At 51.1% G+C, this 26,536-nt stretch overlaps 9 protein-coding genes across 9 annotated transcripts; 5 read left to right on the top strand and 4 right to left on the bottom strand.

The window, feature by feature from the left end:
- Nucleotides 1–2,798: 2,798 nt before the first annotated feature.
- QC761_0107110 (uncharacterized protein) lies at nt 2,799–3,175 on the top strand (the record flags this gene model as incomplete). The annotated part of the gene is made up of 3 exons (XM_062873182.1): nt 2,799–2,839; nt 2,898–3,040; nt 3,123–3,175. The coding sequence occupies 3 exons, from the start codon at nt 2,799–2,801 to the stop codon at nt 3,173–3,175; spliced, it is 237 nt and encodes a 78-aa protein (XP_062728305.1).
- A 654-nt stretch (nt 3,176–3,829) lies between these two features.
- QC761_707300 (uncharacterized protein) lies at nt 3,830–6,175 on the top strand (the record flags this gene model as incomplete). The annotated part of the gene is made up of 5 exons (XM_062882280.1): nt 3,830–3,970; nt 4,035–4,224; nt 4,281–4,736; nt 4,806–5,036; nt 5,092–6,175. The coding sequence occupies 5 exons, from the start codon at nt 3,830–3,832 to the stop codon at nt 5,700–5,702; spliced, it is 1,629 nt and encodes a 542-aa protein (XP_062728304.1). The 3' UTR covers nt 5,703–6,175.
- Nucleotides 6,176–8,999: 2,824 nt separating this feature from the next.
- Nucleotides 9,000–10,270, top strand: QC761_707290 (uncharacterized protein). The gene is made up of 2 exons (XM_062882279.1): nt 9,000–9,909; nt 9,975–10,270. The coding sequence occupies exons 1-2, from the start codon at nt 9,795–9,797 to the stop codon at nt 10,148–10,150; spliced, it is 291 nt and encodes a 96-aa protein (XP_062728303.1). The 5' UTR covers nt 9,000–9,794; the 3' UTR covers nt 10,151–10,270.
- A 48-nt stretch (nt 10,271–10,318) lies between these two features.
- QC761_707280 (uncharacterized protein) lies at nt 10,319–11,413 on the bottom strand (the record flags this gene model as incomplete). The annotated part of the gene is made up of 1 exon (XM_062882278.1): nt 10,319–11,413. The coding sequence occupies one exon, from the start codon at nt 11,411–11,413 to the stop codon at nt 10,319–10,321; it is 1,095 nt and encodes a 364-aa protein (XP_062728302.1).
- A 1,246-nt stretch (nt 11,414–12,659) lies between these two features.
- On the top strand, nt 12,660–18,032 carry QC761_707260 (uncharacterized protein). Its single transcript, XM_062882277.1, has 3 exons — nt 12,660–14,012; nt 14,068–14,163; nt 14,217–18,032. The coding sequence occupies exons 1-3, from the start codon at nt 13,338–13,340 to the stop codon at nt 16,641–16,643; spliced, it is 3,198 nt and encodes a 1,065-aa protein (XP_062728301.1). The 5' UTR covers nt 12,660–13,337; the 3' UTR covers nt 16,644–18,032.
- An 834-nt stretch (nt 18,033–18,866) lies between these two features.
- QC761_0107060 (uncharacterized protein) lies at nt 18,867–19,199 on the bottom strand (the record flags this gene model as incomplete). Its single annotated transcript, XM_062873181.1, is given in 2 exon segments — nt 18,867–19,032; nt 19,045–19,199. 2 exon segments carry the CDS (start codon nt 19,197–19,199, stop codon nt 18,867–18,869), a joined length of 321 nt encoding a protein of 106 aa, XP_062728300.1.
- A 243-nt stretch (nt 19,200–19,442) lies between these two features.
- QC761_0107050 (uncharacterized protein) lies at nt 19,443–19,790 on the bottom strand (the record flags this gene model as incomplete). The annotated part of the gene is made up of 2 exons (XM_062873180.1): nt 19,443–19,579; nt 19,679–19,790. 2 exons carry the CDS (start codon nt 19,788–19,790, stop codon nt 19,443–19,445), a joined length of 249 nt encoding a protein of 82 aa, XP_062728299.1.
- Nucleotides 19,791–21,291: 1,501 nt separating this feature from the next.
- Nucleotides 21,292–22,977, bottom strand: QC761_707250 (uncharacterized protein). Its single transcript, XM_062882276.1, has 2 exons — nt 22,208–22,977; nt 21,292–22,152 (listed from the first exon to the last, which is right to left on the bottom strand). Exons 1-2 carry the CDS (start codon nt 22,743–22,745, stop codon nt 21,860–21,862), a joined length of 831 nt encoding a protein of 276 aa, XP_062728298.1. The 5' UTR covers nt 22,746–22,977; the 3' UTR covers nt 21,292–21,859.
- A 1,383-nt stretch (nt 22,978–24,360) lies between these two features.
- QC761_0107030 (uncharacterized protein) lies at nt 24,361–26,530 on the top strand (the record flags this gene model as incomplete). The annotated part of the gene is made up of 4 exons (XM_062873179.1): nt 24,361–24,604; nt 24,719–25,180; nt 25,324–26,083; nt 26,143–26,530. The coding sequence occupies 4 exons, from the start codon at nt 24,361–24,363 to the stop codon at nt 26,528–26,530; spliced, it is 1,854 nt and encodes a 617-aa protein (XP_062728297.1).
- Nucleotides 26,531–26,536: the final 6 nt, after the last annotated feature.

The raw sequence follows: 26,536 nt of genomic DNA, 5'->3' as shown, positions 1-26,536 counted from the left end.
AGAGGAGGGGAAGCCACAAACTGTGGCCTGGCTGATCTGGTGGCGTCTGATAGGGCAGACTGCCCGAGATATGCTGCAAAGGAGTTTGTATGGTCATCGATGGAAGCGGGGAGGGGGGGAGGTATCGCAGGTGGTTGGTAGGCAGTCAATGCCAGCCAGGATCGGAGGACATTTCTCCTTTCTGAGAGCTGTGGAAATCCACGACGAGCCAGCGAGATTCCATGCCCAAAAGAAATGATGGCGTCTGGCGGTCAGAAAATGATGAGGTCAACGATGGACGTCCGAATGCCGGTCCCGAGAGAGTGGTTTCATTTCCACCGAGGAATCCTGGCGGCTGGGCGTGGTGAGAACCAACTGTAGTAGCACCATGTCCTCCAAAGAGGTAAGCCGACCCCGCAAGAATTGGCAAGAAACAGCAGAGATTGTCGGTCAATGCTGTGAAATGCGGTTTTCGTCAAGTTGACCAGAGACGGCGGACGGGTGGGCAAGGGCCGTTCCGGCAATCTGGTACCGCGCATCTGACAGCAGGTTAGAAGTGAGATATGAGGAGACGAAGGAGTGGTGAAGTTGGCCAGAGCCGGAGACTCTTCGAGGCCATGATTAGGTAATCAGAAAACCGGCAGTTGCACTGGTTGCAAGTCTGACCCAGCGGGAATATACACCTTTGATAAGGAAATGTAACGACGGGAAAAGATAAGGCAGCAGATAGATGGCAGTTATAGAAGTCGAGGCAGTGGGGGTAGCTTCCTCTCTCTCTCTCTCCATGAAGTGAGGTGCTCCTGCCTTTCTCCTGTTGTTCCTGTCTTTGGTGAGGTGCCCTGCTTGTTCCCCTCTCGGGTGTTCCTTCCAAAGTTGCTCGATTGCGTTAGAGGTAGGTGCTGCCCAACGGTTGAGTGTGGTGTGGTCAGCACGCACTCTCCTGGTGCAATTGCAGCTCTGGCATCGATGCGGTATATGTTATTTTTTGCCCAGTTGTCACTGGGCAATTGATTTCTGACGATAGAAGGTGTTTGGCCTGAAAATGCACCATTAGGCTATGCTCGGGTACGGTACACAGCGGTTGGCGGAGACCGGTCGAGTCGAATCAGCAACGTCACATCAAAAGCCTGACAAGCTGGAAGCGCAACAATGCAGCAAGAGCAGAATTCGGCGACAAGTGCATCCCTTGATTTCCCCATCCATCTTGCTGCTTACTGCGTGCATCTCTGGCCGCAGCATGGCAGCAGTTGGGCAGGTCACCTAAGCGATGATTAATGCTCTAGCCTGCTTCGTGAGGGAGAGCAGAGTTGGGCATCTGCTGGCGGAGATGGAGATCTTAGATTATGCACAACAAGGAGCATACCGAGGCATTGATCATCGCCCCATATCCACTGGCAGGACGACTGTGTCCTTGGCAATGCGCGTCAAATCGTTTGGGCATCTCGGTATCTGCCTGAGGAGTAGAGCACAGCATAGACGAGGGCATCATCTGTCATGATAAACTTTGGACACTTTCATCAGACAATTGGCTCGTGCTCTCGACGACTCCACCTCGCCGAAGCTGTCGCGCCTTCTTTGGGAAGCTGTTTCCGGGATCCACGAAATCGCGAACTCCCGCAGTCGGTGGACCCCCGTAACTAACCCCCGCCCCGGCCCCACAGGGACGGGATCTACCTAACCTGGCGGAAGCTTGAGGAGCTTGAGGAGCTTGGACCTTTACCAGGTATCCAGGAGCAGCTCGACGGCTGACGCCTCATCATTTTGTCTCACCTCTCTCCTCACCAGGCCAGCACCTAACAGTACGAATACAGTACTCGTACAACTGTGCCGACAGTCGGCCGTCCCCTCGTGTTGGTTGCTCTGCGAGATTTAGGACTGCCAGGGGCAGCATACATTGCGATATCACCACGGCCTCTGCCATCATGTTAAGAAGGTAGGACATGAGGTATATGGAATGTATCAGGCCCTCATCAGTACACGTTTACTTAGGTGCCACAGATCACAGAAAGGTCAAGCTCCTGTGGCACTTATCGCATCGTAACAACGGTGTTGCCGCCTGGTGGACAGCAAGAGTAAAGTCGAACACGGGCTGGGGGGCTGTCTTGCAACATGGACCCATGCCGGCTGAGGCCATGGGTGAATCGACGGCGTTTGGCACACCCCCTCACCACCACCACCACCGTCGTCGTCTCTCCCAGACCCCGCTGCACGCTCCCGATATACATGCAACTACAGTGCGACCCGACACTCCCAAGGTCCCAATCGAGTCGCCTTGAGAGCAAAGCCCGCTGCCGCTGCAGTCCGTCCTGCAGTGCCTGGCCACCCTGCAGTTGGGCTGCCAAGTTCAAACTGGTTATCGAGTCGAACAATCACCCACTCGTTTGTCCGCTGTCGTACTCTCTCGCCCTCTGTGCTGACGTCTGTGGTCCCAACCCCGACAGCCTACCGATTTGAAGCCTCAAATCAAATGCCCAGAAATTTGTAGCTGTTAACTGTTTTTTTCTGTGTGACAAGCGGTCGATCCCTTCTATATTTTCCTCCCCCGTCTCCTGCCTCCTTTTTCGGAAGCACTCTCTCTCTGGTCTAGCATTGTTTCGACACCTGCATGAACCCACGACAAGCCCAACTCGACATACTGACTGTTCCTCTGACACCACCGGAACTCTCTCACCATTCACACACTAGCCCTCACCACCCACACGCTCTTCAACAAGAGCGGAGCCAGTCACCTCCAGCACCAAGCCTCTAAGCTCGGCCCTGCTCGTGGTGATCACCAGCTCGGCAGCAGAGTGACAGCTGCTTATTGCATACATTTCTGCATGTACTCGATCTGCCATTTCTTGCGCTCTCCCCCACGATCGTCAGGACTATCGTCTTCAGTGTTGGGAATTTTTCAAACCACTGTCTGTTCCGTCTAGGCCGGCCTGCTCCCGCCACCTTTTCGTGTTCTGCTTGTCGTTAGCCGCTGCTTTTTCGAGGTTCCTTGCGCCCAAGGATCCAGGCTGGATTCAGGACCAGCTTCTTGAAAGGCAGGGGGCGCCCTCCTTACCCGCATACATACGTATTTCTACACACTATATACACTTTTGTTTTTACCCACACACCCACATGCACGCACCTTCTCACCTCCACATTGACATCAGCATCCTGCACCCACATCAGCTACATTGAGGGTCCAGCCACTGGTGGATATTAGACGGAAGAGAACCGCCGTTGACTGGTGAGTCCTGACTACCAGAGTGTCTCATGCGACTTGCAGACAACAAAGACTGACCGTGGTCCATCTCCCACCCAGGAGTTCGCAGCCCCAATCTCACACTTGTGTTTGAGACCAGCACCCCAGTGTCTCCACCTCCAGCATCAATATCGCAAACAGCACTGAAATTGCTCCCTGACAAGCAGCCATCGACCTTCTTTGTGGCCCAGCCATTACTGTCCCCATCAGAGCTGTCATTGGACTATCCAGGGCCTCTGGCTGTTTGGTCCCCCTCCCGTCTCCATCTCGGCCACCAGCACGTTGCCTTCCGTTCCATCCGATCATCAGGAATACCCGTGGCTTCCCTAACCTTTGGCACCGTTGACCAACGTCTGCTCGCCTGCAATAAGTTGACGGCGTCTTGGCAAGCTTCCTCTCTCTGCTAAACACTAGCAAGGGTTCCTTCACCTTCAGGCTCTGTCGCTATCACAACCATCCAACAAAGGCTGTCTGACCCCCCTGGGCACAAGTGATTGGGTGCCAACGGATATATCAGCGTGAAGCCCCCCAGACCCATCTGATTCCAGCACTGCAACACCTCCAACCTCACCTAGCACCATCACAACTTTGAGCTCAAGTCGACTCACCGCAATCATGGTTAATACTCAAAGCCATGTCTATCCCCGACCTGCTCATCCAAGGCAAGCGTGGCAACCAGAAAGAGCCGGTCTGATGCCGGCTCCAGGGGATGGCCGTTACCTGGCACCAGATTCTGTCAGAACAGTGCCTCCTGCAGTACGTGTCTAGAACTGAATCTCATCTCCTCTCTTCCTGAAAACAGGAACTAACAGTGTTGCAGACAGTTGGCAGAGCGTTGCGAGAAGTCTGCCACATCAACCACAAAAACTTCTTTCTTGCAGTTACCCTCGAGAATGGCGAGCACGCTTTTTTTTCCGGTCCAGAGAATGTCGATGCGGTAGATGCTAGCAGGATGTTCCACATGAACATCTTTCTGCAGTATCAGCAAGGAATACCCCCACACGCATCAAGTACGGAACCTCATCCATGTCATCTTTCATTCCGATGTATGCTAACACGATTGCAGGAGAGACTGGCCCTCTTCAGGGAGATTATTCTGGTAATGATCTCTATTATGCGCATGCTGTAGGCCCATACGGTCGTCACGACAGAGGATATGATCATGACGAGTTTGATCATGGCGCTGCCTCCCAACGCAGGAAACGCCCACGACGGGCCAGAGCACCACGGTCGTTGGAGGAGGAGGAGGTTGCTACTGTCACTGCCGGGTCGAGGAAGACCACCATCATGATTGGAGATTCGGATGTTGTGCGGGCCTTTTATGAACGTCGTTTTCGGCTCTGTCACCAGATCCTCTGCCGGTGCATCGCCAAGGCCTTTGTGAAGCTCATGGAGCCCAAAAAGCAGACGAACCATCCTTATACAAAGGGTCAAGAGGCGGCACCAAGGTGGTGGCCGAATGACTATGGTCCTAACAGAGTGCTTTTGAGGCACAAGGAACCGGATCACATCAAGAAAGAAGGTCTGTGTACCATCATACTCTTGGGTATCTGAATCTGAAAGAACGCCAGGTTGCTAATATTTTGATTAGAGCGTGTGCACCTGCTGACCCATATCCTCCGCATGCTTACTGAGCCGAATCATAAGCAACACGAGGACATTCGGTCGCAACATCTGACTGTGGCCAAGCTGGAGGAGGCTGCTATGGATGCTGCCGCCTCTTTCTTCAATGCCTCGGGGGAGAACATGAAGAAGAAACTGTGGCTCAAGGAGGCATTTAAGGTAGCAAAGGCGGAAGAGAAGCTCAAGAGGGGTGAGATCGGTGAGTGCTGAGCAAACTGAGGCACTGAGTTTCTAATGATTAACATGTCCTGCAGACCCCACCACCCAAATCTTCGTGACGGCGGACAACCACGAGCCCGAGGACGACGACGACGATGGGCATGAGGCCGAATACGAGCGAGTCAAGCGTGAGGAGGATACCGGTGATGCCCCGGACCCCATCGCCCGAACCATGTCTGTCCAGAGCTACGGAAGCGACATGGCGATGCGCGATGCTCATCCCGGTCCCGCAATCGTGCATACCGATTTGGCACCAACACAGCAAAACTATGTGGAAGGAGTTTCCCTGACGGTTGGCGGGCCATCTCATCTGGCCAGTCCAATGCAAGAGGTTGACAACAGCCGCCGAGCCATGTACGGATCTGCTGCCGATTTTGGAGGATCGACCGGACCGGCGACGCTGTATCCAACTCAGTGGCAACACAATCCGGCGGCTCAGACGACGGCGTCGGGGATGTATACATACACGCAAGCGCAACCGGCACATACATCGCACGGTTATCCAACTCATGAGCAAGCCCCGTCTTTGCAGCCCCAATCCTATTTGACGTCGGGATATGAGACGCTGCCGGGTTCTCACACTCTATATCGTAATAACAGTTACCTATCGCCAACGGGGAGGTTTCCCAGAGACGGGTCACAGTAGCCATGGGGCGATAGGTGGGGGTTAGGGGATGCACAGCAACAATAACAACAACTTTGCACAAATGGGTGGTTGACTGCTTTTGGGTATCTTGACAGGCAAAACGGAGACTGATGTGGACAACAGCACAGGAGATGGGTGAAGTGGGTTGGTTGGATTAATTCGGGTTTTCTCTTCTTGAGCGTGGCGCTACAGATTGATGACTGCCATTTTCTTTTTTTACATTCAGGAGCACAGTTTGGGTTTGCAGCTTTCTTTGGGGGTTCAGCAACAGCGAATTTTGTCCTTTGCTTCTATCGGTTTTTTGCGGTTAAGGCGCAAAGTAACATCGCTTGCTCCGGGTGAGCAGTCGGGTGGATTGGATAGAGGGGATCGATCTTTTTGCATGAGTTTGTTTCTTTACTTGGGTATTCTGATGCTGGTCTGTTGCACTTTTTTCTTTGTCGGTAATAAATTCCCGTCTGTTGAAAGGGGCTCTTGACATGGGGGATTGGGGGGTTAGTGTTGGGACCTTTTGCATTGGGGGGGAATTGTTTATGGCTGTTATGAAATCTTGTTTTCTTCTTCTTCTTCTTCTTCTTCTTCTTCTTCTTCTTCTTCTTCTTCTTCTTCTTCTTCTTCTTCTTCTTCTTCTTCTTCTTCTTCTTCTTCTTCTTCTTCTTCTTCTTCTTCTTCTTCTTCTTCTTCTTCTTCTTCTTCTTGTTGTTGCTATGGGGTGGATAAGGGACATTTTCTCACAAGTGTCGATTTGTGTGTTTGGTTGTTTTTGGCTTTGTGCAATGGGATAGTTTAGGGAAGGGGAGAGGGGGGGAGGGGGTTAATAAGGGTAGTGCGAGTTAGTTGAATAAAGAGAGTTCTGTTGAGAGTGGGAGTCTAAAGAGTGTTGGTGGCTATCTACTGTTGACATCTTGTGGTATGCTTGGTGCGGAAGGCCAGGCAGAACTCATTGACCTGCTGGCATGCCATGAACAAGAATAACCGGTTCTATCAGGCAGAAAAGGCGTAATGATGGAGAGTTAAATCTCTCTTTTAAAGGCATACAGATTATCTTTTAAAAATTTACAAACTATCCCGAAAACCTACAAGCTATCTTTAGAGGAGTTTTGATTGCCTAGGTATCTTTTTATGCGTGGTTCAGGATGATGCTATCTTGTCTTGGTTTTATTTACATAGCTAGTAGTTATTTTGCCCACGGCGGTTTTGGCTTGGTCATGCATGGATGGTCTTTGGGAATTTTCAACATGTATTGAGACTGGTTGTACAAAGCTGGGAAGATGTGTGGAGTGCGGGCAAAATGGGGGAGGAGGGGTTGGACCGTAATGTGACGTGTGATATTTTGGGGGAGGGGAAGGGGAAGGGGGAGGGGGGGTTCTTTGTTTACTTTTGGGTGGGCTTTCAGCTGGGATAATCTTTGGGTAGCCTTGAAAGGGCTGACTGCTTGGGTAGTTGCTTGGTAGGGGAGGGTTTCGGTGTTATTGACAGCCTGTCGTTCTTGTTTACGGTTTCTTTGAGAGAGAGAGGTTATACGAGGTAAGGGGTGAGGATGGTGGTGGAAGGGGGTTAAAGATGGTGGTGGTGTTGATGATGTGGGATTCCTTTGTGGTGGTGTTTCACCACTGGTGTAATTGACTTGAGGCTTGACAAAGAGGTGGGTAAGGGACGGGGATTGGTCTAAAAAGGGGGGGTGTGATTCAACGTTTGAGGGGGGCTGGGGGGTTTGCCTGTATGTAGAACCATCCTTTCTTTTCCTTTCGGGTTACCCAGTTGGAGGTGATCATCATGGTAGCTTCTTTTCTCAACTTTCCCAGATGACATTCATGTCTCTCCCCGGCTATCACCTTCCCCCGGTTTTGAAGGCTCGTGGATCATCAAGATGTATGTCGATCGATCGTAACCCTGCCTGCCTACCAACCTAGAATAACATTATCAAAGAAGCAAAGTAGAATCACCCATATGTGTAGGAGGGTAGTATAGCATCTCGGCCCCTCTCTCGGTCAGAAAAGCACTTCCAGTATGGTGTGTGTGTGTGTGCCTGGAAGGGTCGAGGAGAAGTTGATGAAAGCACTGGATAAGGATGAAAAGCCTTTGCATATTTTGCGTACTCTATCTTCCGGGATCGCATATGCATCCTGCTCCTAACCGTTCTCTGTGTGTGGGGCTTAGATGGGGGCTTACCTAGGGAACCTCGGTTTGAGCTTCTCCGGTTCAACATCCAAGCTGAATGATAGGTAAGGCATGTCCGATTTTTCGGGGGCTCGGCCGAGGCCTGACGGAAGGAAACATGATATGACACAGGGGAGTGGGGTGAGAGTTGTTACTTATGAGTTCAGAGATGTGATCTATCTTCTGACTAGGCAAGAGGCACGAGGCAAGAGGCAAGCAACAGATACGAAGGGGGGCGGGCGGCGTTGGGAGTGTGTGTTTTCATGAGATGCAGAGGCGGGAGGCTCATCGTACGATCTGATAGTTTTTTTCTTCTTTTTCTTTTTTTGCCTGGGGCGAGATCGGTTGCTGCCGAAAGTTTGAGTGTAAGTAGGGAGGTTATTCCGAAGGCATGCAGACTCTGGTTCTTTGGTTATGGGGAAAGAAGAAGAAGGAGAAACTACCTAAGGTTGTGCACCGAGCTTGAAGAAACAGACGAACCTGACCCCCACTCTTGAAGAAACCCAGTTGGTTTGGGGAAGTAGTAAGGTTGGACAAAATATATCGCGAGGCGTATTTCATGTACGTGATGGCGTGGAAAGTGCGGGTGAGAGTTTCCTGGTTGCTGGAATTTTGATGTGGCGTGCCTCTAGGGAGAAAAACTTGACAAAGCCAAGACGGGGATGGGAGCCGGGGACACACAGGAAGTTGAGCAAATCCTGTCGCAAGAACGGGGGAATTTTTAAAGCCGGTGAGCCGGACGTGGAAGGAGGTGCAGGGAGCAAACGGGTGCTTGCATGTGAGCTAGTCTGGGGGCTGCATGACCAGGTACAAACTTGGACTTGAAGACTTTGAGGCGGAGGTATCAACTTGAATTGATACCTAGATCATGGCTGGGCTGTTTCGGCTCGCTTGAAAAGTGCACTTTTGAGGCAGGCTGTGATGAATGGGGGCGTATGTGTGGATGGTTTGTGTAGATGTAAACATCGCGCTGGCCGATGTTAGCTAGCCTCTGAATGGCAAAGGTTATGTAATGTGGTATGCTGTCGTTTCACATACTCTAATTCTAAATGAGATGACGTCTTTTTGAAGAACTGTGCACGGCATAAAGCATGTGACAGGAGGCCGAGTTGACTTGTCTTGGAAAGAGCGAACCGAGGGCAGTAGAGCTCAATGTGCAATAAGATGAAAGTCTGCTCTTGATTTACGAGTTGTCCGTCCTCTAGGTATTGTACAAAAAAAGATATCGACCCGAAAGACTCGATCACAAGAGTGGCAAACTCGAGGTTTTCCCTGGTAACAATAGACAAACGGAAGAAGAGTAGTGGCCTGACGGACTTGAGAGGTCGAAGTGAAAGCTCATTTCTGATGGTCCATGGATTTCCTTCATCTCCTTCACCGTCACAGCAGGGCGCATAATCTTCAGATAAATAAAGCGATAAGGACTCTGAGAAAGTTGGGAAATGAGATTTACTCATGTATTCGGTCCTCGAAAGTTTGTTGCCTCATGTGTGTTCGAAGCCAGATTGAAGCCGAGTACATTGCTCAACCTCTTGTTATATTGGCCCTGGGTTCCGGGTGATTTGATATGCTGCGCTTCATTTCATGTTCTGATGCTCAGATTTCAATTACCCGCCAGCTCTGTGAGGCGATGGTAGTACCGACCTCGGGAATAGCCTCATTCCCTTGCAAATGCTGACACTTTCAACTCGGGTCCGCGGAGCTCACCAACACCTATCAACATGACTTGAATCTGAGTCGACATATGATCAAGAGTGTAAACTCAGATCTTGAATGCCGCAGCGACCAAATCCTTCGAGGTGAGAATAAAAAGCGTTTGAAAACGCCCCGCAAACTTCCAGTATTCTCATCATCAATCCAACCTCAACCATCACATCTTCTTAGGCTATATACCAAACACTACCGCTTTATACCGCTTCAACCACTGTCAAAATGGTCAAATTCACCACCGCCGTCGCCCTTATCGCCCTCACCATGGCCCCGGCCGCTCTTGCCAAAAACTGCAAGGGTAGCCTGATGTACTGCGGACGCGGACTGCTTAACAAGGGTCAGTGACCATAACCTAGCTTCTTCATTACCTGATGAGACAGCTAACATATCGCCTTCGTGTAGGCAACTACTATGACCAAATCATCGAGGCTCTCCAGGGCTCTGGCCAGCCGACTGATTCTGCCCATATCAATAACTCCTTGTTCTTTTGCAAGAGTGATGGAAACATCATTTTCCAGGCCTTTTGCCGGACTAGCGGGTGCATCAATGGTGGTGCTGATCACAGTGATTACTGCTAGGTCTCAACTCGAGGGTGGTTTTGGGATGGTGGAGTGGGAGACTTCGCAACGGGGCAGTGGTGAGTGAGGAGGATTGTAGTGACGACATGGTTTCTGTAGTGTCAATAAAGATGTTCTCCCTTCCATCTCGAGATTTTCAAGATCAGTGAAACAACCACCGTGTCGACCTTAACCCTGGGTTTCTTTTGGTGCTGTCTCATCATCACTGGCTTCATCCCCATCTTCTTCTTCATCACCATCGACTTCATCACCGGACGACCCTTCATCCTCCTCATCAGCATCCTCCTCCTTCTCCTCCTCCTCACCGCTTTCCCCCCACCCCTCAAACTCCTCCTCCTCCTCTTCCTCACTTTCCTCCTCCTCCTCTTCCTCACTTTCCTCCTCCTCCTGCTTCCTTTTCTTCCCCTGCCCTTGTCCAGGCTTCTCCCCCTCCCCCTTCCTCACAAAAACAAAACTCCTGCTCTCCCTCCTCTCCCCCTTCCAAGCCCTCTCGCTCACCTCCCCCGTCTTCTTGTTCCTCACCACCCCCAACGTCCTAGCATGCGCATAACCCGGGTACGCTCCCGCCTGAAACCTGAAGCTCCTCTCCACCTCCAACCCGGCATGTCGCGCCAGGTCACGGATATTCCACAAGGTATACGGCTCCCCCTCAAACAACGTGACGATAATCTTTCCCCTTGGCGCCAAATGGAGTAGAGCCCGGCGGAAAAAACCAACCAGCATCTCCTGATTCGCTCTCACTTGTCGGTTGACATCTTTTGACTTGCCGCCGATGTGGGGAAAGTTGAAGATTATGCGGGAGAAGGATTGGGTTTTGAGGGAGAGTTTGGTGGCGTCGATGTTGTAGAGTAGTTTGTTGTTGTTTGGTGGGGAGTTTGGGTGAGCGTTTGGGGAGGATAGGAGGAGGGAGATGTTTTTCTCGACGTGGGGGTATTTTTCTTGGAGGGCGGGGAGGGAGGGTTCGAAGACGGTGGAGGTTAGGGCGGTGCATTTGTGGTGGGAGGATAGGGAGGCGGAGAAGGAGAGGTCGGCTTCGCCTAGGAGGAGGATGGTGTCGGTTGGGGTAAAGGGGATGATGGGGGCGGATTGGGAGGGTTGATGGTGTTTTTTCTTGGGTTTATTGGATTGTTGTTGTTGTTGGGGGCGATTTTGGGAGGTTTTCTGTTTCTTGGAGGGGGGACCTTGAGGCTGAGATGGTTTTTGTTTTTGCTGGGAGATGGCTGATTTGAGGGCGTCTTGGAGGCGGCCGCGTTTCTTAGCCATTGTGAACTGAGATTCAGTTTCTTTGGGATATAAAAAGTCGTTGGATGGGATTCAGAAGCTCTCGTAGTCGATATCGGGCCGGATGTGGACGGACGTAACGGGGCGACTCGGCGATCTGCCGAGAGACGGACGGCAGGAAAAAAAAGGCTGGGTCCCGGCAGGCAAGCGGCATGGTTCCAGCCGCACAGGCGCGCGGCAGTGGGGTTGCACTGGGCGCTTAGCGCCAAGCCGGCCCCGGAAGCTGCTTGAAAAGTGGGTTTGCCCGTTTTGGGGCTCCGCAGAACCCCTTTTGTCCATTTTGCCGGCCCTGGTTTGAGGAAATGCTGGCAACAGGACTTGAGATATGGAAGACATAGGTACGAAGTAAATCGTGAGTTTAATCAATGGCCGAGAGATATGCTTAATAAATCAGATTGAAATCTATTTGAAGATCCATATGTATCTGTGAGTGGTCGCCTTTCTCGTGAGTGACGGGAGCGCCCTTGAAGCAGCCGGGTCCACTGGCCCGCGCTCTTCAACGGCGAACCCGGAATGGGGATTTGGTCATTTCAAATTCAGCAAGCAGCCAGTACTCACCGGGCACCCGGACGTCGGGGAACTCACAGGAAAGCGAGGTCCGAGACTGATATGTGCGTCAGAGGAGCCGACGCAGACCAGGTGATGTGCAGATGCCAGACAGGCTGCTGGGCCGCAATGTCATTGACAGCTCATTCAATCTCGGGATCAGGGCGGGCTGCCAGTTCAATGTGGTACAACTGTGTTTCTGGGCAATATTTCACCGCCTAGGTGCCTGAACCAATCGCATTATAGCATATGCTACATTCACACTCTGTAGAAACGCATAAACATCTTCGGGCGAGGCTGTTGCAGCTGTCAAAGCACTGACACCAACGTGGCCCGTTGCAGAATTTGATTTTTGCAGTCGAAGTCCTCCTCCCGTCCGCGCCACGATTCCGGGGGCTGATGACGAGACAGTCCCCAGATCTTATCGGAGCTAGCAGCTACCAGATACCCCTCTGAATATTCACTACACACTTGTAGCCCCTAGCATCGAGAGAGTTTGCAAAGACATACGACCAATTTTTGTAAGCTGTTGTGAACGGTTGCGACTAGTTCCTGATTGGGAAGTCAATGCGGCGCTGTGATTGGCTGTTTCGTCGGTTAAGCCTCGGTGGAGCAACCCAAGGCTGGACTCCCATTTGGCTTGGCCTCCAGCGGACACAGTGCGGGCTCAGTGTGCTGGAAATGCAGCACGCTCAGCACAGGCCTGCTTCGTGGTCCACTGTCTATTATTCCCATCCTTTACAGGTGAAGGACAACACCAGCCACGACTTCACGGCCGCGTCCCTGGTTCCAGACGACCAGCAGCAATTGCATCAGAATCTCTTGTCTCTCAGCTTTCCTCTGATTATATTTTCCCCTTCTCTTACCTGGTGTGTCGCCACTGCGCCGCTGTCATCACTTGACCCTCGCTGGTACCCTACCCTGAGCCGCTGCTGCAAGCAGTTTGCACCAAGAGAGCGACTCTGCCAACCCTTTCTTCACTCACACCCGCCACAGCTGCTTGACCAAAAGCCACAAACCAACCAAACTGCCTACATCTGGTGACACACTGGATAACCTTCGTCCTGCCCTCTTATACTTGGATCGAGGGAATCATCATCTGGAGAAGTCTTTGATCTTTCGACATCGACAGGTTTTTTTTCGTCTTTTGCATCACGGCTGCTTGGCTTTCCCCCGGCCTCCCGGTTTTTACATCTACACGGAGCAAGCTTTGGTCTGTCATCGACCGAGTTGCACCGCCGATTGACGACCTTTGCTATTGTTCATTTATATACGACTCATCCTCCCATATTCACCCAGCACCGGTGGCCAGAGCTCGGGTATTCACCTGCTATTGTTTACAGTTGCCGAATGGAGAGCAATGGACATTGAGCAGCACCGCTCACACCTGGCACCGCCCATTACAAATTCTCACCCAACTCTCTCTTTTCCCACACCTACTTCTTTTACCTCGACTCCCATACAACGGAAACTCGTCATTCATGAGATGCCATCCAAATCCGTCAACAACATGAACTTGCAGCAGAGCTTCTCCTCTGTTGCCGATGCCCTAGAGGCTGAAGACACCATGTCTGATATCATCCCACAGCAACCTTCGACTTCCACCCGCGCCGCCCCAACCAGTACCCGAGCTCGTGGAGGTCGCGGTCGTGGCGGCTCCCGCGGAGGCAGAGGTCGTGGTGGCAAGTCATCACAACCGAAAGCTCCCGCCGGTCGCGGTCGTCGTCAGAAACTTTATGAGGACAGCAAAGTACAAGCTGCCCACGAGAGAGCGCAGGAGCTGAAGCAGGCCTGGGGCGTGCTCTCCAAGTTAGTCAAGCCAGCAGCCCAAGAGATCGCCGACAGGTCGATCAATCAGCTTCTTGAAGACCCTGGTGTCGTTGAGAGAGTACCCGAATTCGACGTCGCTCAAAAGTTCCTGAAGCAGCGATACGAAGACACGCTCAGCCAGAATGATCGAATTCTCGAGATGAGCCGTCAGATGGCCCAGCGTGTTTATGAAGGCGAGGTCGAAGCAGCCAGAGCTTCATATGCCGTAAGTTTTCATCTTTACTTCCATACACACAGCATTCACTGACAGATATGTTTAGCGCCAGGTGGAAGAGATGCAGGAGGAGCGTCTCGGTGAGCTTCTTCAACAGCTCGACCGTCTCGAACACCAATACAACCTCAAACTTCCCGTCGATGTATGTTTCCTTTCTTGCGCTCACTTCTGTTCATATTTGCTAACCATGACTAGTATCCTCCGCCACGTGACGAGAGCTACACCTACAAATCCATCACAATGGCCGAGAGAGATGCCCAAGGAGTCTTTCATGAGGAACGCAATGGTGTTGAAGTCCCCTTCCCTGGTACTAAGCTTAGAGATCTTATGGTCAAGCCGCCCACCATGCCCCTGGAGTCTTTGAAAAGAAAAGCCGATGGCCAACCAGACGGTCAGCCAGCTTCGAAGCTCCTTCAAACCGCCAAGGACGAGGATGCCATGCGTCAGTTGCCACGCCACACGGCTGGCCTTTTGGGTGCAGCTGAAGCGCTCGAAGATACTGTCGCCACCCCACCAGATTCCGCCTCCAATGCTGCCACGCCGCTGCCCGAGCCTGCCGGAGACACTGCTGAGGTGCGCGGGCAGCGCCGAACTTCCGCCGAGCCCAACCCCGCCGACGGACCTGAGCTGCCCCTTCCGCGCGGAGCTCTCGACCCGGATGAGTACGGCGTTCGCCTCATTGTACGCCGCAATAACAAGGCTGAGAACCCCAATAACCGCATCATGGTACCAAACCTTTTTGAGTGGGACGATCTCGATATTGGTTTCCGCGATTCGACCAACTCTGCTGAGAAGGGCGCCACCAAAGCTCGTCGCGGCAAATATTGGCAGAAGCCCAACTCCAACTACATGTTCATCGACCGTCGTGTGGGAATTTGGGATTCCACTGAGGCTGCTGGCGAGCTTCCTGAAGCCGAGGTGAAGAAACACAATCTTCACCCAAAGTACGGCATCTTTTTGCCCTCCTCCACCAATCTCCAAGAGTCGCCCAAACCTGTTGTCGACCCATGGAAACCGGTCGTGCTGGTTCCCCCAACTGGGGAGCTTATCCACGCGTCTCGGACCATCCCAGCTGCGAAAGCCGACCGAGCCTTCAGCAAGCTCGAGGCAAAGCTAGAAGGGAAGAAAAAGTTCTCGGCCTTGCTCAGTCATATTTGTGAGCAAGAAGGAGTTGAGGAGGAGGAGATCACTCCGTCAGCGGAGGAGATTGAAGGGTTGCGGCGAGAGGAGCTGGCAGCGAGGGGCATGGACCCCAACACGGTGTACCAGCCCTCGCCGGCGCCACCCACTCCCGCGCCCGAGCCCGAGCTCGAGCCCACGCTGGAGCAGGCGGCTGGCTTTGGCCAGTTCGCCGATGACATGCTCCGTGCTGCGGCGGTTCTGGAGGACGACGAGGCGCGAGACCTCGCGCGCGAGCGTGAGGAAGAAGCTGCTCGGACGGTGAAGAGCGCCGCTTCCAAACCGTACGACGCGGTGCGGGACGCGCTCGGGTTCGACAACTCCTCGGGCCCGGAGGATACCACTGGCCTGGATGTTCTCGCACACATTGCGATCCGAGAACATGAGGCAACGGCCCACATCGACCCTCGGATTTACAATCCGATGCAGGTCGATGGTCTGGCACGCGACCATCGCCAGTATGGTTCGCACATTGACTACCAGCCCAGTGAGTATCCTCCGCCGCCCGAGGAGTACCATGGTCCATCGATGTCTGAGGGCTACCATGGGCTGAGTATGCCCGGTCACTATGCCAGTGAGCCGGCCAGAGGAGATTTTCTCCGTACGGCACTGAATCCCCAGTCGCCGGTATACCCTCCACCACCTGCCCCGCCACAAGACTACCCGGCTAGCCAACTTTCTGGCGGTAGGACACCGTTTGCACCCCAAGGGCAAGGTGTAGGCTTACCAGCCTTACGTCCTATGCGCAGCCTATTGAACGACAGCCCGCCCCCTCCTGAGCAGCATAGTCCAGTTCCTCAACACGGTAGCATGGTGATGACGAACAGCGGCGCCTTTTACCCAGTCGGGCCTAGTCGTCCTTTTCACAACGGCTATTCCGTACCGGAGCCTCAGCACCATCTACAGCATCTGATGCCCGCTCCTGGTCCTGGACCTCTCCAGGCACCACCCATGGCTGGCCCGCCTGGCACGCAGCAGCTCGCACCTCGCCCTCCTAGCCCCTCGACTGCATATCCAGTCTCGCCACCCTATCATACACCGATTGCACCAGCTCCGGCGCCGGGTGTTCATGCCCCTATTCTTCCCGCGACTACTCAACCTCCCATGCAGTCATCTCACTCTCGACCTGGAAGCTCCTCTGCCTCGGCCCCTCCCCCTGCTTCCGCTGCCGGTTCAGCAGCGTCGTCTAAATACCGCAAGCTAGAACCTGCGCCGACGCCACCTCATCGTATGACCTACTCGGCCAACGGGCAAGAGCTGCGTACTGTACAGTTCGACTATCGTGAGGCTATCAAGGACTATTCTGCTGTAGAAGCTCCCCCTAGAAGTGGTCCAACACAGATTCGTGGATGGACTCACCAAAACATCCGCAAGGGCCCCAAGCCGAGCTCCTCCCGCGGCGATACCAACGCTAACCCGCCAAACGCTGACGAGTCCGCCTAGAAGGCGCGATTTGAAGGTGAGACGAAGACGAACAAGCGCGTCAGTGAGATTGTCAACGAAAAGAGATCCTTCAAGAGAACCCGGAGAACACCCGTCGCGGAAGCCCATCTGGCTGATGTTCACGCCTCACAGTCGTCGAAGAGAGGTGTTCCTGCCGGTATGACAGGCGTTTTCTCCATCGACCAATGGATACAACGTGGCGAAAGGGGCCCATCAAAGGTCATCACAAGGGTAGAGGATGCCGGCAAAGATGTGTCGGTCATGGAATCCAGCCTCCGTTCCACCCTGCCGCGTATCAAGCAGACTTTGGAGACCATTCCTGAGGAACTTCGGCGTTCACCGAAGATTAAAATTCGGCGGTCTAGCAAGACACCCTCTCCGGAGGAAGATAAGAATCCGTCGTCAAAGATTATACTTCGGCAGCTAAGCAAGACCCCTTCCGAGGAAAAGGTAAAGGTCGGGCCAGTCAAGAAGAAAACGATCATCAAGCTCAAATCGCCGGTCAAGAAGACTCCCTCTGCGGAGCTGAAGCCAGCAGAAGAGCCAGAGGCCGAGCCAATAAAGAAGAAGACGATGATTAAGCTTAAGGTGCCGGCTGAGAAGACTCCCTCCTCGGAGGATGGGTCGATACTTGAGCCCCTGAGACCTTCTCTGCTTCCGCGGTCTCGTAGGGAGCCGTCTACTCCCCCAGGACAGGCCTCTCCTGTTGCTCCTACGTTGACGGAACTGGCTCATTCATATGGCTTGAGGAGCCGTCGCCCTCGGGTCATACAGTCCTGAGAGGCATAGATCACCCCACCAAATCATGGCGAAAGGGAGAGATCTCCCAGTATTTTGACGTTCAGTTGGCATTTTCCCACATATGGCCGTTATCTCACATAGAGAGAGGAGGATAGGATTCATGGATATGTTTGCTACATCATCACAGTGGCAACAGCATCCGGAGGAAGCGGTTTGATGATTTTTCAGCGCGGAATTTGATTTGGAGAAGTGAGAAGAAGGATTTTGGAGAGGAGGATACCAAAAAGGAGGGAATATTTGGGGAGGTGGGTCATCACAAGCATGGCAAAAAGCATAGCATTGCATGGTCATGGCGTACATTCATGGTTATATCATGGATTGAATACATTTTTCAGCATCAAAAGCCGGTCTGGATGGACAGGATGGTCTAGTTTGAGGGGGGTTTTAAGGGGGAAAGAGGTGTGCACTTGGAACGTTGCTAAGGCACACAAAAGGTTGCATACAGAATATACATAATGATACCACTGGGGAAGGAGGGAGGCAAGCGGAAAATATGTGGGATGGGCATAGGGATTGAGGATATATTGTACAAACAACTATAAAGTGGTAGTCTGGTACCCAATTATGAGCGAGTTTATGCTCTATTTGTCAAGACTTTGTTCTCCCATTTGTGAAGGTTTTATGTCCTTGGGTATTTGTGAAGTCTTTGTGCTCGATCTGTGAAGATTTTATGTGTTATGCAGTGTGTGCTTTGGGGGGGAATGGCTGGTTGTTTAACAAGTCTCATTGCTAAATTCTGGGATTTTGTATGGTCAAACATACCCAGAAACATATCATCCCAACTCGATCCGAGGTTTGATTGGAGATGGCGTTTGTAAACGCTGTTGAGTCTTGTGTTTTGACGTTCGTAAACGATACTTGGACGTTAGTGAACGCAGCTGGGATTTGAGAAAGTATATATTGTGCACTTTGTTATTAAGATATGAGCAATATCCAGCTCTCTACATACACGAGAGCTTAGGGCTTGAAAAAGCGAATATTAAATCTTCACCAATAAAAGCCAAAGTTTTCAGAATTTAAAAACAAGGTCTCCATTAATTAAACATAAAATCTCTATAAAAAGAGTACAGACTATATACAAATAAAGGATGGCTTTGCCCCGTATAAATGAGAGAAATGGTCGTTTTTAACATTCTTTAGGCAGGTACATCCAAATGTTCCTCAACTCCCACAATCTTTTTCATCACTCAGTTGCAAGATCATCTCAGGCTGAGGTAAATGGTATCAGACTACAGTAAATTGCAGAATAATGATGAGTTATTCAGTACGTTGTTGAGAGATACGTCCTTCTTATTGAACAGCACACCAACCGGAGGAAGGGATTGAGTTTGGACAAAGATTCCATCGCTGTTCACCGTTCACCCGTGGCCACCCAACATTGCCCCACAAGTAGCGGGTTTATTAAGAATAGCAGACCATTGTTCATCCATATCTCGAAGTGTGTTCCCAGTGGTTCGGTGGGAGTTCTTGCCGCAAGATTCTCCACTTTGTGAGCTCGGCCCAGTGGTAAAGAGCGTCGTTGTCAGATTCTGTGTCTCTGCGAAGATGCTGTTGCTCTAGTGCGGGTTTCCAGATGAGCAAGGGATAGCTAGATACATACTCGGGTAGGTCTTGCGACCTCATTGTTCCAATAGGGGACCAGTTCCACAATCTTTGCCGTAACTCGTCGGCCTTGCGCTCGGATATGGCTTCTTGGTCGGTGTGGTATTTGATCATGGCGTCGCAGAGGGCGTTGAATTGGCTGGGGGTGAGCATTTTGATGCGATGCTATGTGTTTTGTTGACAGTGGTTGTTAGATAGTTGTTGGCCATGTTTTTAATAGGTTTGATACTAAATAGAGAGAGGTTTTCTTTCGTGTAGGTACATTCTGGTGAAGTTGGGGATGGCTTCATGTAAATAGCCGTCTTCGGCTTACTACCACCCACACCACATCTCCAATATATCTCACCTTGACACCACAACGACATATGGATAAATACTTTTTTTAATTTCTTTTAATTATTTGGCTTCCCCCAGAAATAGCTGAGATGAGCTCCAATACCCTGGATCGAGATCACCCCATATGACACTCCACTTTATGCGTTCGCCCCAGTGGTAGAGGGCATTGCTCTCATATTCTCTGTCCCTGCAGTACTCTAGTTAGTGTGAGTTCCTGAAAGCGAAGGATGGATTTAACAACCTTCTGGGTATCGGCTCAAGATTGAGTTGTCTTCTGATAAGCCATTCAATCTCACCCGGATCCTCTCGATTCTCTTCAGCCTTGCACTCTGACTCGACTTGTTGGTCAGTGTGGTTCTCGATCATGGCATCGCAGAGTGAGATGAAGTGGGTGGCGGTGGGAATCATGATGTTTGTGTGTCTTATTCTGTTGGAATGGATGGCTCGATCTCATCTTCTGTTATGTTTGACAATTGCAGGCAAGCGTGGGTGATGTGGGAGGTCTGCCAAAGGTAACAAAGCCCCTTTGTGAAAGGTGTGAAAGATAGGGGTGTTCCTTCAAAATAGTCAACTCACCCCACTGTTCACTCTTTCGTGAGTTATATGCACTCCACATAATTACATAACTGCCCCAGCCAACCATCTACCTCTTGTTCATCCTCCTCACCTTCATCCATTTCCAAGCTTCATGTCCGTGATAAACGTATTCTTCCCAACACTCTTTGGTACCTATAGTGGTATTAACTCTCTCATTGCAAGTGACGAAATGAAAAACATTCCGCAGTATAGGGGGAGGGCGCTTCCACCGTCCTTTGTCCACTTTTGACGAGCCGGGGCTACCCGAGCAGCGTGGTACTCGATCATGGCATCGCAGAATGTGTTGGCTTGACAGATGGTGGGCATTGTGAGCTACTGCTGGGGCTGAAGGCTTTGCTTTGTGTCGATCAGACTTTGGCGTAGGTGATCTGATCGGTGGTACTCACCAACGTTCGAAGGTTGGTGTCTTCCCTGAGTGATAGCCGCTTTTTTCTATGTGAAATAATGGCGCCGAATCAAAACATTTGGCCGAGGGACGTGTTCCAGTGGATTTCTGATCAAATACAGAACATGAAAGCGAAACTGTGCTTGTCCACTTCGCCGTGGGGTCTAGATTGGGCCGGTAATCTTTGGGGCTTGCAACGGCTAGCTCTCTATCGTATTCGACCACGGCGCCGCAGATTGAGTTGAATGGCTAGCGGTAGACATCGTGCTGCAGCGGACCTAATGGTTGTCCGGGTTTGTGTTTGTGGGGAAAGAAGTTCAAACTTTTTGATCACTGCCTATCTCTACGGCACATATTTCAGCACGAGGACCTCACGAGATTCGTTTTGATATCGTTCGCAACCTAAAATGGGCTGCCCTAGATAGCATGATATGGACAGGAAAATAGAGACTGCGACAATAGTCAAGAACTTACAAGGTAATCAATACGTTTTGGAGGATACCTAGGCAGTAGGTTTTGAAGATGCCAACCTTGAAGATGGTTGGCACACCTTTGGAGACAGTGGATAGACTTTAAATATATATTGATAGGCCTTCACAGATGGTCGAGAGATCCTGGAAGATGATTGAGAGGCGTGGTGACTATCTTTTAGAGACCCGACATTTCGTCGCAGGCTCTGTTTTCCTGTGCGGTGTTGATGGTGACGACGTGTTTGGTCTTTTTGTCCTTGGATAATGACTTGAAATACCTCGACCACCACAAGTCAACTTCTACGCCCATCGCATCTCGCTGTTGAAGCGTTCCTTGACTGGCCATCCAGCTCGCCACTTCACGAAAATGATACCACCATTGCTTTTGCCATTTGTCTGCCCTGCAATAGCCAACTTAGCATGCATTCCTCGAAACAAAAAGAGATAGGTAGTCGGGCCAACCTATCAAGATAGCGCCCCCTGTCGTCACCTTGGTCACTGCGCAAATCTCTGATAATGCGTGTGGCGTGCTTGTGTTTCCACATCGAAGCTGCCCTCTCCCACCTTCTATGATAACTGAGCCTGGTAGGGAGGAAGCTTTGACATGTATGTAGCCACAAAGCAGGTTCGGGTTGCCGATAGAGGGGCGTCAATGTCGTAAAAGGCCAGCTCTCATCAGCAAGCCACACTAAATCTGTGGTAACCGTATCTCCCAGACATTTCATATGGACACCGGCAACAACCCAAAAGAGCAAACAAGAACAATGTAAAATGACTTAACCATGATCCGCTGGTATCTGCCTGACCTGTTAAACGCCGTCCAAACCCCACCTGACGCCTGCTCTCTCGAAAAGAAGAAAGGCACAAAGCAAACCCCAGATCCGCTAACCCATTCCCTTCCATCCCGTTTTATGTGTAGTGCGCATGAGTGGCAGAAACTCAAGAAAAGTAGTCGCAGGCTTATCTCGCTGCTCTTGACTGAAGAAGACAGGTCAAGGAGAAATAGATGAGAAGACACTAGAGAGCTAATTGGCGCCATTCTCCTGTTTCTTCTCATCCCACTTTTGGTCCTCATCAGTCTTCATGTCAACATCCTCGTTGCCACCAGCCAGAACCCGAGTCTTGGAGGCGTGGTTCTCTTGGCCGGCAGTAGGAGTCTGAGCGACAACCTCCCCGTCCTCGTTGACAAACTCAAAGTTGTATCTGCTGAGCAAGTGGGGGATGGCAGAAAGTTGGGGTCCGTAGCGCTGGGTGTTGTCGTAGAGCTCGAATAGGGGCACGGCGAGGAGTTTCATGTTCTTGGGAACGGAGAGGACTTCTGATGGGAAAACATTAGCATAGTTGAAAGATAAAAACTGGAAGGGGGGACTTACTGGTCTCAGGAAGCTGGATCAAGTAGAGCTTCTTGCACTCCTTGGGCCGTGTGATATGGGCAGGGACGAAAGGGTACATGAAGGTCTCGGTGTTGGGGCGCCACCACTGCGCAAGGCAGTCGCCAATTTCCCAGTCGGCGGCCTTGTTGCCTTCGCCCAGGCTGCCGACTGGTGCAAGGCGCTCATCGAGGCGGCGCTTGAATCCCTCAATCTCGTCATCTTCGGGATGGAGGTAGTCGCCAGGCAGCTTGAAGAAAGCATTGGCAATCTGGAGCATTAGAATGTGTGGGTGGTTGTGCTCATGGCACACCAGGATGCCTTCGCAAGTCCGGCGCATTCCATGTTTCTCGTAGTGGTCGTTCAGGCGCTCGAGTCGGGCGATCACACTGGGGTCCTCCTCAGGCTGGGTCTCCTTGACACCGAACGTGTAGTTTGAGAGAGGGTAGAGACGGATAGTGGGTGGCTGATTGGCATTGAAAGAATTGGGGATAGTGGGGGGTCGCTCGCTTTGGAGTGCATTGGGCGTGATTGTAGACATCTTGACTTGGTGTTTGCTCGGGATCGCTGGAAACCTAGCGGGTAGCTGAAGCAAGATGTGCTGCGCAGGAGGAGAAATGGTGCTGAGAGAAGAATTTTGAAGCTAAATATCTACAAGAGTGTTCTGATAGAATAACTGGACAGTGCTATTGTACTTCGAGATGATGTCGTCGGTGGTGTCTGAGGGCGGGTCTGCTTAGTCATCGATGTTGTTGCTAGTGGTGGACCTTGGTGGCAGTTCGCTGGGAAACAGCCCCTGTTTGGAGCTTCCGCCTTGGCCATGTCGGCAGAATCACTACACTTTAAAGGCGGTCAGCGCTCTCAAGACCAGGGATTCGGTCTAGGCAGAACCAGCTGGGCCGCACCCAATTTCCAACGTTTCATGTAAACGCAGGTTGGGTGGTTGGGAATAGCCTCACAAAACTGTTCATCGCTATTAAAGGGTGCCATGCCATAAATAACATCTGCTTTTATATCATTAACACGGGTTGACAATGCAGGGAACATTGAACACCTACGGATATCGCTCCGAGTACTTTCCTGGTCTTCACTCAATTCCAGCTAACCGGACTGCGTAGACAGGCGTTGCCATTATGCCCTAGAATTGTCTATAAGCAGTCATGGCTGAGCAGTGTCATCATTTCGTTCTGCTTTGACACACGATTCTTGCTTGTGTCTGCTATGTGGTCCCCTTTGTGTAAGAACTCTCTGTCTTTGGACAAGTGCACTAACGTATAAACTACCTACTATTACCGACTACTCTAGGTACAGCTTCCAAGCTGAGATTGTCTCTATTACTTCAACGTGTTATGTCAGCCATGTTGCGGTACTGGTTGACTAGTCGTGTTCCTTGAATGAGACTTGGTGCATCCTACCTTACTTAGGTATTATTGACAGTACTCACTGTCCTAGTTGGGTTTGTTGATACTCATACTGCGCTAAGACAGTTTTTTTGTTCGAAATTACTCTTTTTGTTACCTGAGATCCTGAACAGCCAATGCCATCTGGCCTTGATATATTTCTCCAATCTCACCTAGTCGTCTGAGATGCCTTTTGTCGTGGAAACTGACCTGCATGAAACCCCAAGGCCTCAGCTCAGAGTTTATGCCTGATCGAAATATCCAAGATATCTCTTTCTATTCGTCATCCGAGCTACCAGTTGCTCCTTCCCTTGATATTTCTTATCTCACGATGCTTATCTCGGAATTTTCGTGTGATCTTTTCCCCAGCTTCGAACTCTCCCAGCCAAACCACCCAGTTTGCTTATCTTTTTATTTTTTTCCGCTCAAAGATCTGCCTCAAATCTCTTCTCTCAACCAAATTTTCTCCCGTCGGGCGGCTCTCTTCTCTCCCCTCTTACAACCGCCGACTTCTGGGCTCACTCTTCACGAGGATCACCTCAACAGCTTCATATCATTTCTCAGTTTCTCGAATTTTGCTTTGTGGTCGAGTCGGAACATCTTCCGGAGTCGAACGACTCTAGATGGTGACATCGTGGTCGGTACCGAGATTCTTTAACATAAAATCGGCTTGCTGGTTCATTTTCGCGAATGCTGTTTGCTAACACCGCCTCTAGATCTCAACACATCACCAAACAACTAGCTTAGTCTGCCTTCATGGAATCGCCCCCTAGCAAGGAGGGCAAGCCTCCCACAACATACACACCAGAAGACACCTATTTCAAATCCCTTCCCACTCTCGGCGAAGAAGAAGACTTTCCGAAGCTCGATGAGGGGTTCCAATGTACCATCCAATTGCTTGAGAATGCCGAAGCAGTTGTTCAAAGTCTCAAGGACCTGCCCGAGGTCGGCAACTGGCTCAAAGATATTGACCGCCTCAAACAAAAAGCTAGCCCACAGCGTGTGGTGATTGGAGTGGTCGGGAGCACCGGAGCCGGCAAAAGCAGCGTGATCAATGCAGTGCTAGATAAGGAGGATCTTCTCCCGACAAACTGCATGAGGGCTTGTACCGCAGCGATTACGGAGGTTTCGTACAACACTTCAGATGATCCCAATGAGAAGTATCGAGCAGAAGTGGAGTTCATCACCGCCGGCGAGTGGGCGAAAGAGCTCGATATTCTTCTTGACGACATTCATAACGGCCAAGCGACGTTTGGGCCTGATGTGTTTGGTACCGAGAGCGAAGCTGGCATTGCCTATCACAAACTCAGAGCGGTTTATCCAGCGCTCAAGGGAGATGATATCAAGAAAGGAAAATTCAACGTGGATACCTTGGTCAAAGACGACTCGGTCAAACACTTGTTCGGATCCGTGAAGACTGTCGCCGGCCCGTCCTTCAACGGGTTTGTCAAGCTTCTTCGAATCTTTGTTGACTCCAAGGAGAAAGGTCGAGGACAGCCCAAGGAAGCAACATCACTCGAGTTTTGGCCTTTGATCAAGGTTGTTCGCGTCTTTATCAGGTCTGAGACTCTGAAAAGTGGACTGGTTCTCGTGGACTTGGTAAGCTTTTTCTTACGCTCGATCACAATGGTGATTCTCTGAAAGTCAAACAGCCAGGTATACATGATTCCAATGCTGCTCGGTCCAGGATTGCAAACAGGTATATCCAACGCTGTTCAGGCCTCTGGGTGGGTACCCCGATCACTCGAGCGGTTGATGATCTAGCGGCGAGACAGCTTCTCGGCAAGGCGTTCAAAAGACAGCTCCGGTTTGACGGGGATTACTCTGCAGTCACCGTCATCTGTTCCAAAACGGATGACATCTCCGAGACTGAACTCCTAAAATCACTTCCAGACCATGCTGAAGCGCATCGCTCCGATGAAAAACTCAAAGTGATGCGCCGCGAAGTCTTGGAACGCAGTGGGGATCTGATGTCTAAGCAGCAACAGCTAGCGCAGGTCAGGGAAGATATTAAGCTCCTCAACAATCAGAGTCTGCGCTTGAAGCTTACTCTACTTGAAAATCCCTCCGATGACATGATTGTTCTCGAGCTACCACAAGCTTCGCGAAAGCGACCTGCGAGACCAGCTGCGGGTGAGGCACGCAAGCGCTTTCGAAAGCAGCAGCAGGATCAAAGCCCCGAGGCGAGTGATCTCAGTGACGACGCTGAGTCATCGTTTGAGGAGGGTAAGCCTAGACAGGAGAAGATTTCTCGAGATAAGGCGTCTCAAAGACTGCAAAGCCTTAGTGAGCAGATGGCTAATTCGGGAATGAAAGAGTTGTCTATTAAGGACGCCGAGAACGATTTGGAGAATAAGGTAAAGAGCATGAACGAGGTCATCGATTTACTAAAGAAGCAGAGGAGAAGCGCCTGCATTCGCTTCCGCAATGATTTCTCGAAGCCTGAACTTCAGAGACAGTTTGGGGAAGGTGTTCTACAGTCAGTCGTCATGGCACTGATTACATTCCCTGCTGCATAAGCTAACAAACCTCCCACAGGCTGGATGAAGAAGATGCCGCATACAACGATGATTATGATCCCAGCAAGGTCCAGCAAGGCAAGTACTACAAGATCGGCAAAAAGCTCCCTGTCTTTTGTGCGTCAAGCAATGCCTACCATAAACTGATGGGAAGACTTCAAGAAGACGAATCAATCCATGGATTTACCACGACTGACACCCAGATTCCTATGCTCAAGGAACACGCTCTCAACATTGTCGCCCAAATAGAGTGTGAAAATTACCGCCAAGTCTTGCGTGATTTTGCTCGTTTTCTAACTGGTTTGCATTTGCGAGTTCTCGTTGCTGCAAAGCCTTACACGCTAACTGAAGACATACGAGAGGTTGAGAAAGCCATTCTCCAAGATCGTCTCAATGAATTCCAGTAAGGATTT

This window comes from Podospora bellae-mahoneyi, chromosome 7 (genome assembly GCF_035222275.1).
Source record: "Podospora bellae-mahoneyi strain CBS 112042 chromosome 7, whole genome shotgun sequence".
Lineage (NCBI taxonomy): Eukaryota > Fungi > Ascomycota > Sordariomycetes > Sordariales > Podosporaceae > Podospora > Podospora bellae-mahoneyi.
This window is presented reverse-complemented; position numbering and strand designations above follow the sequence as displayed.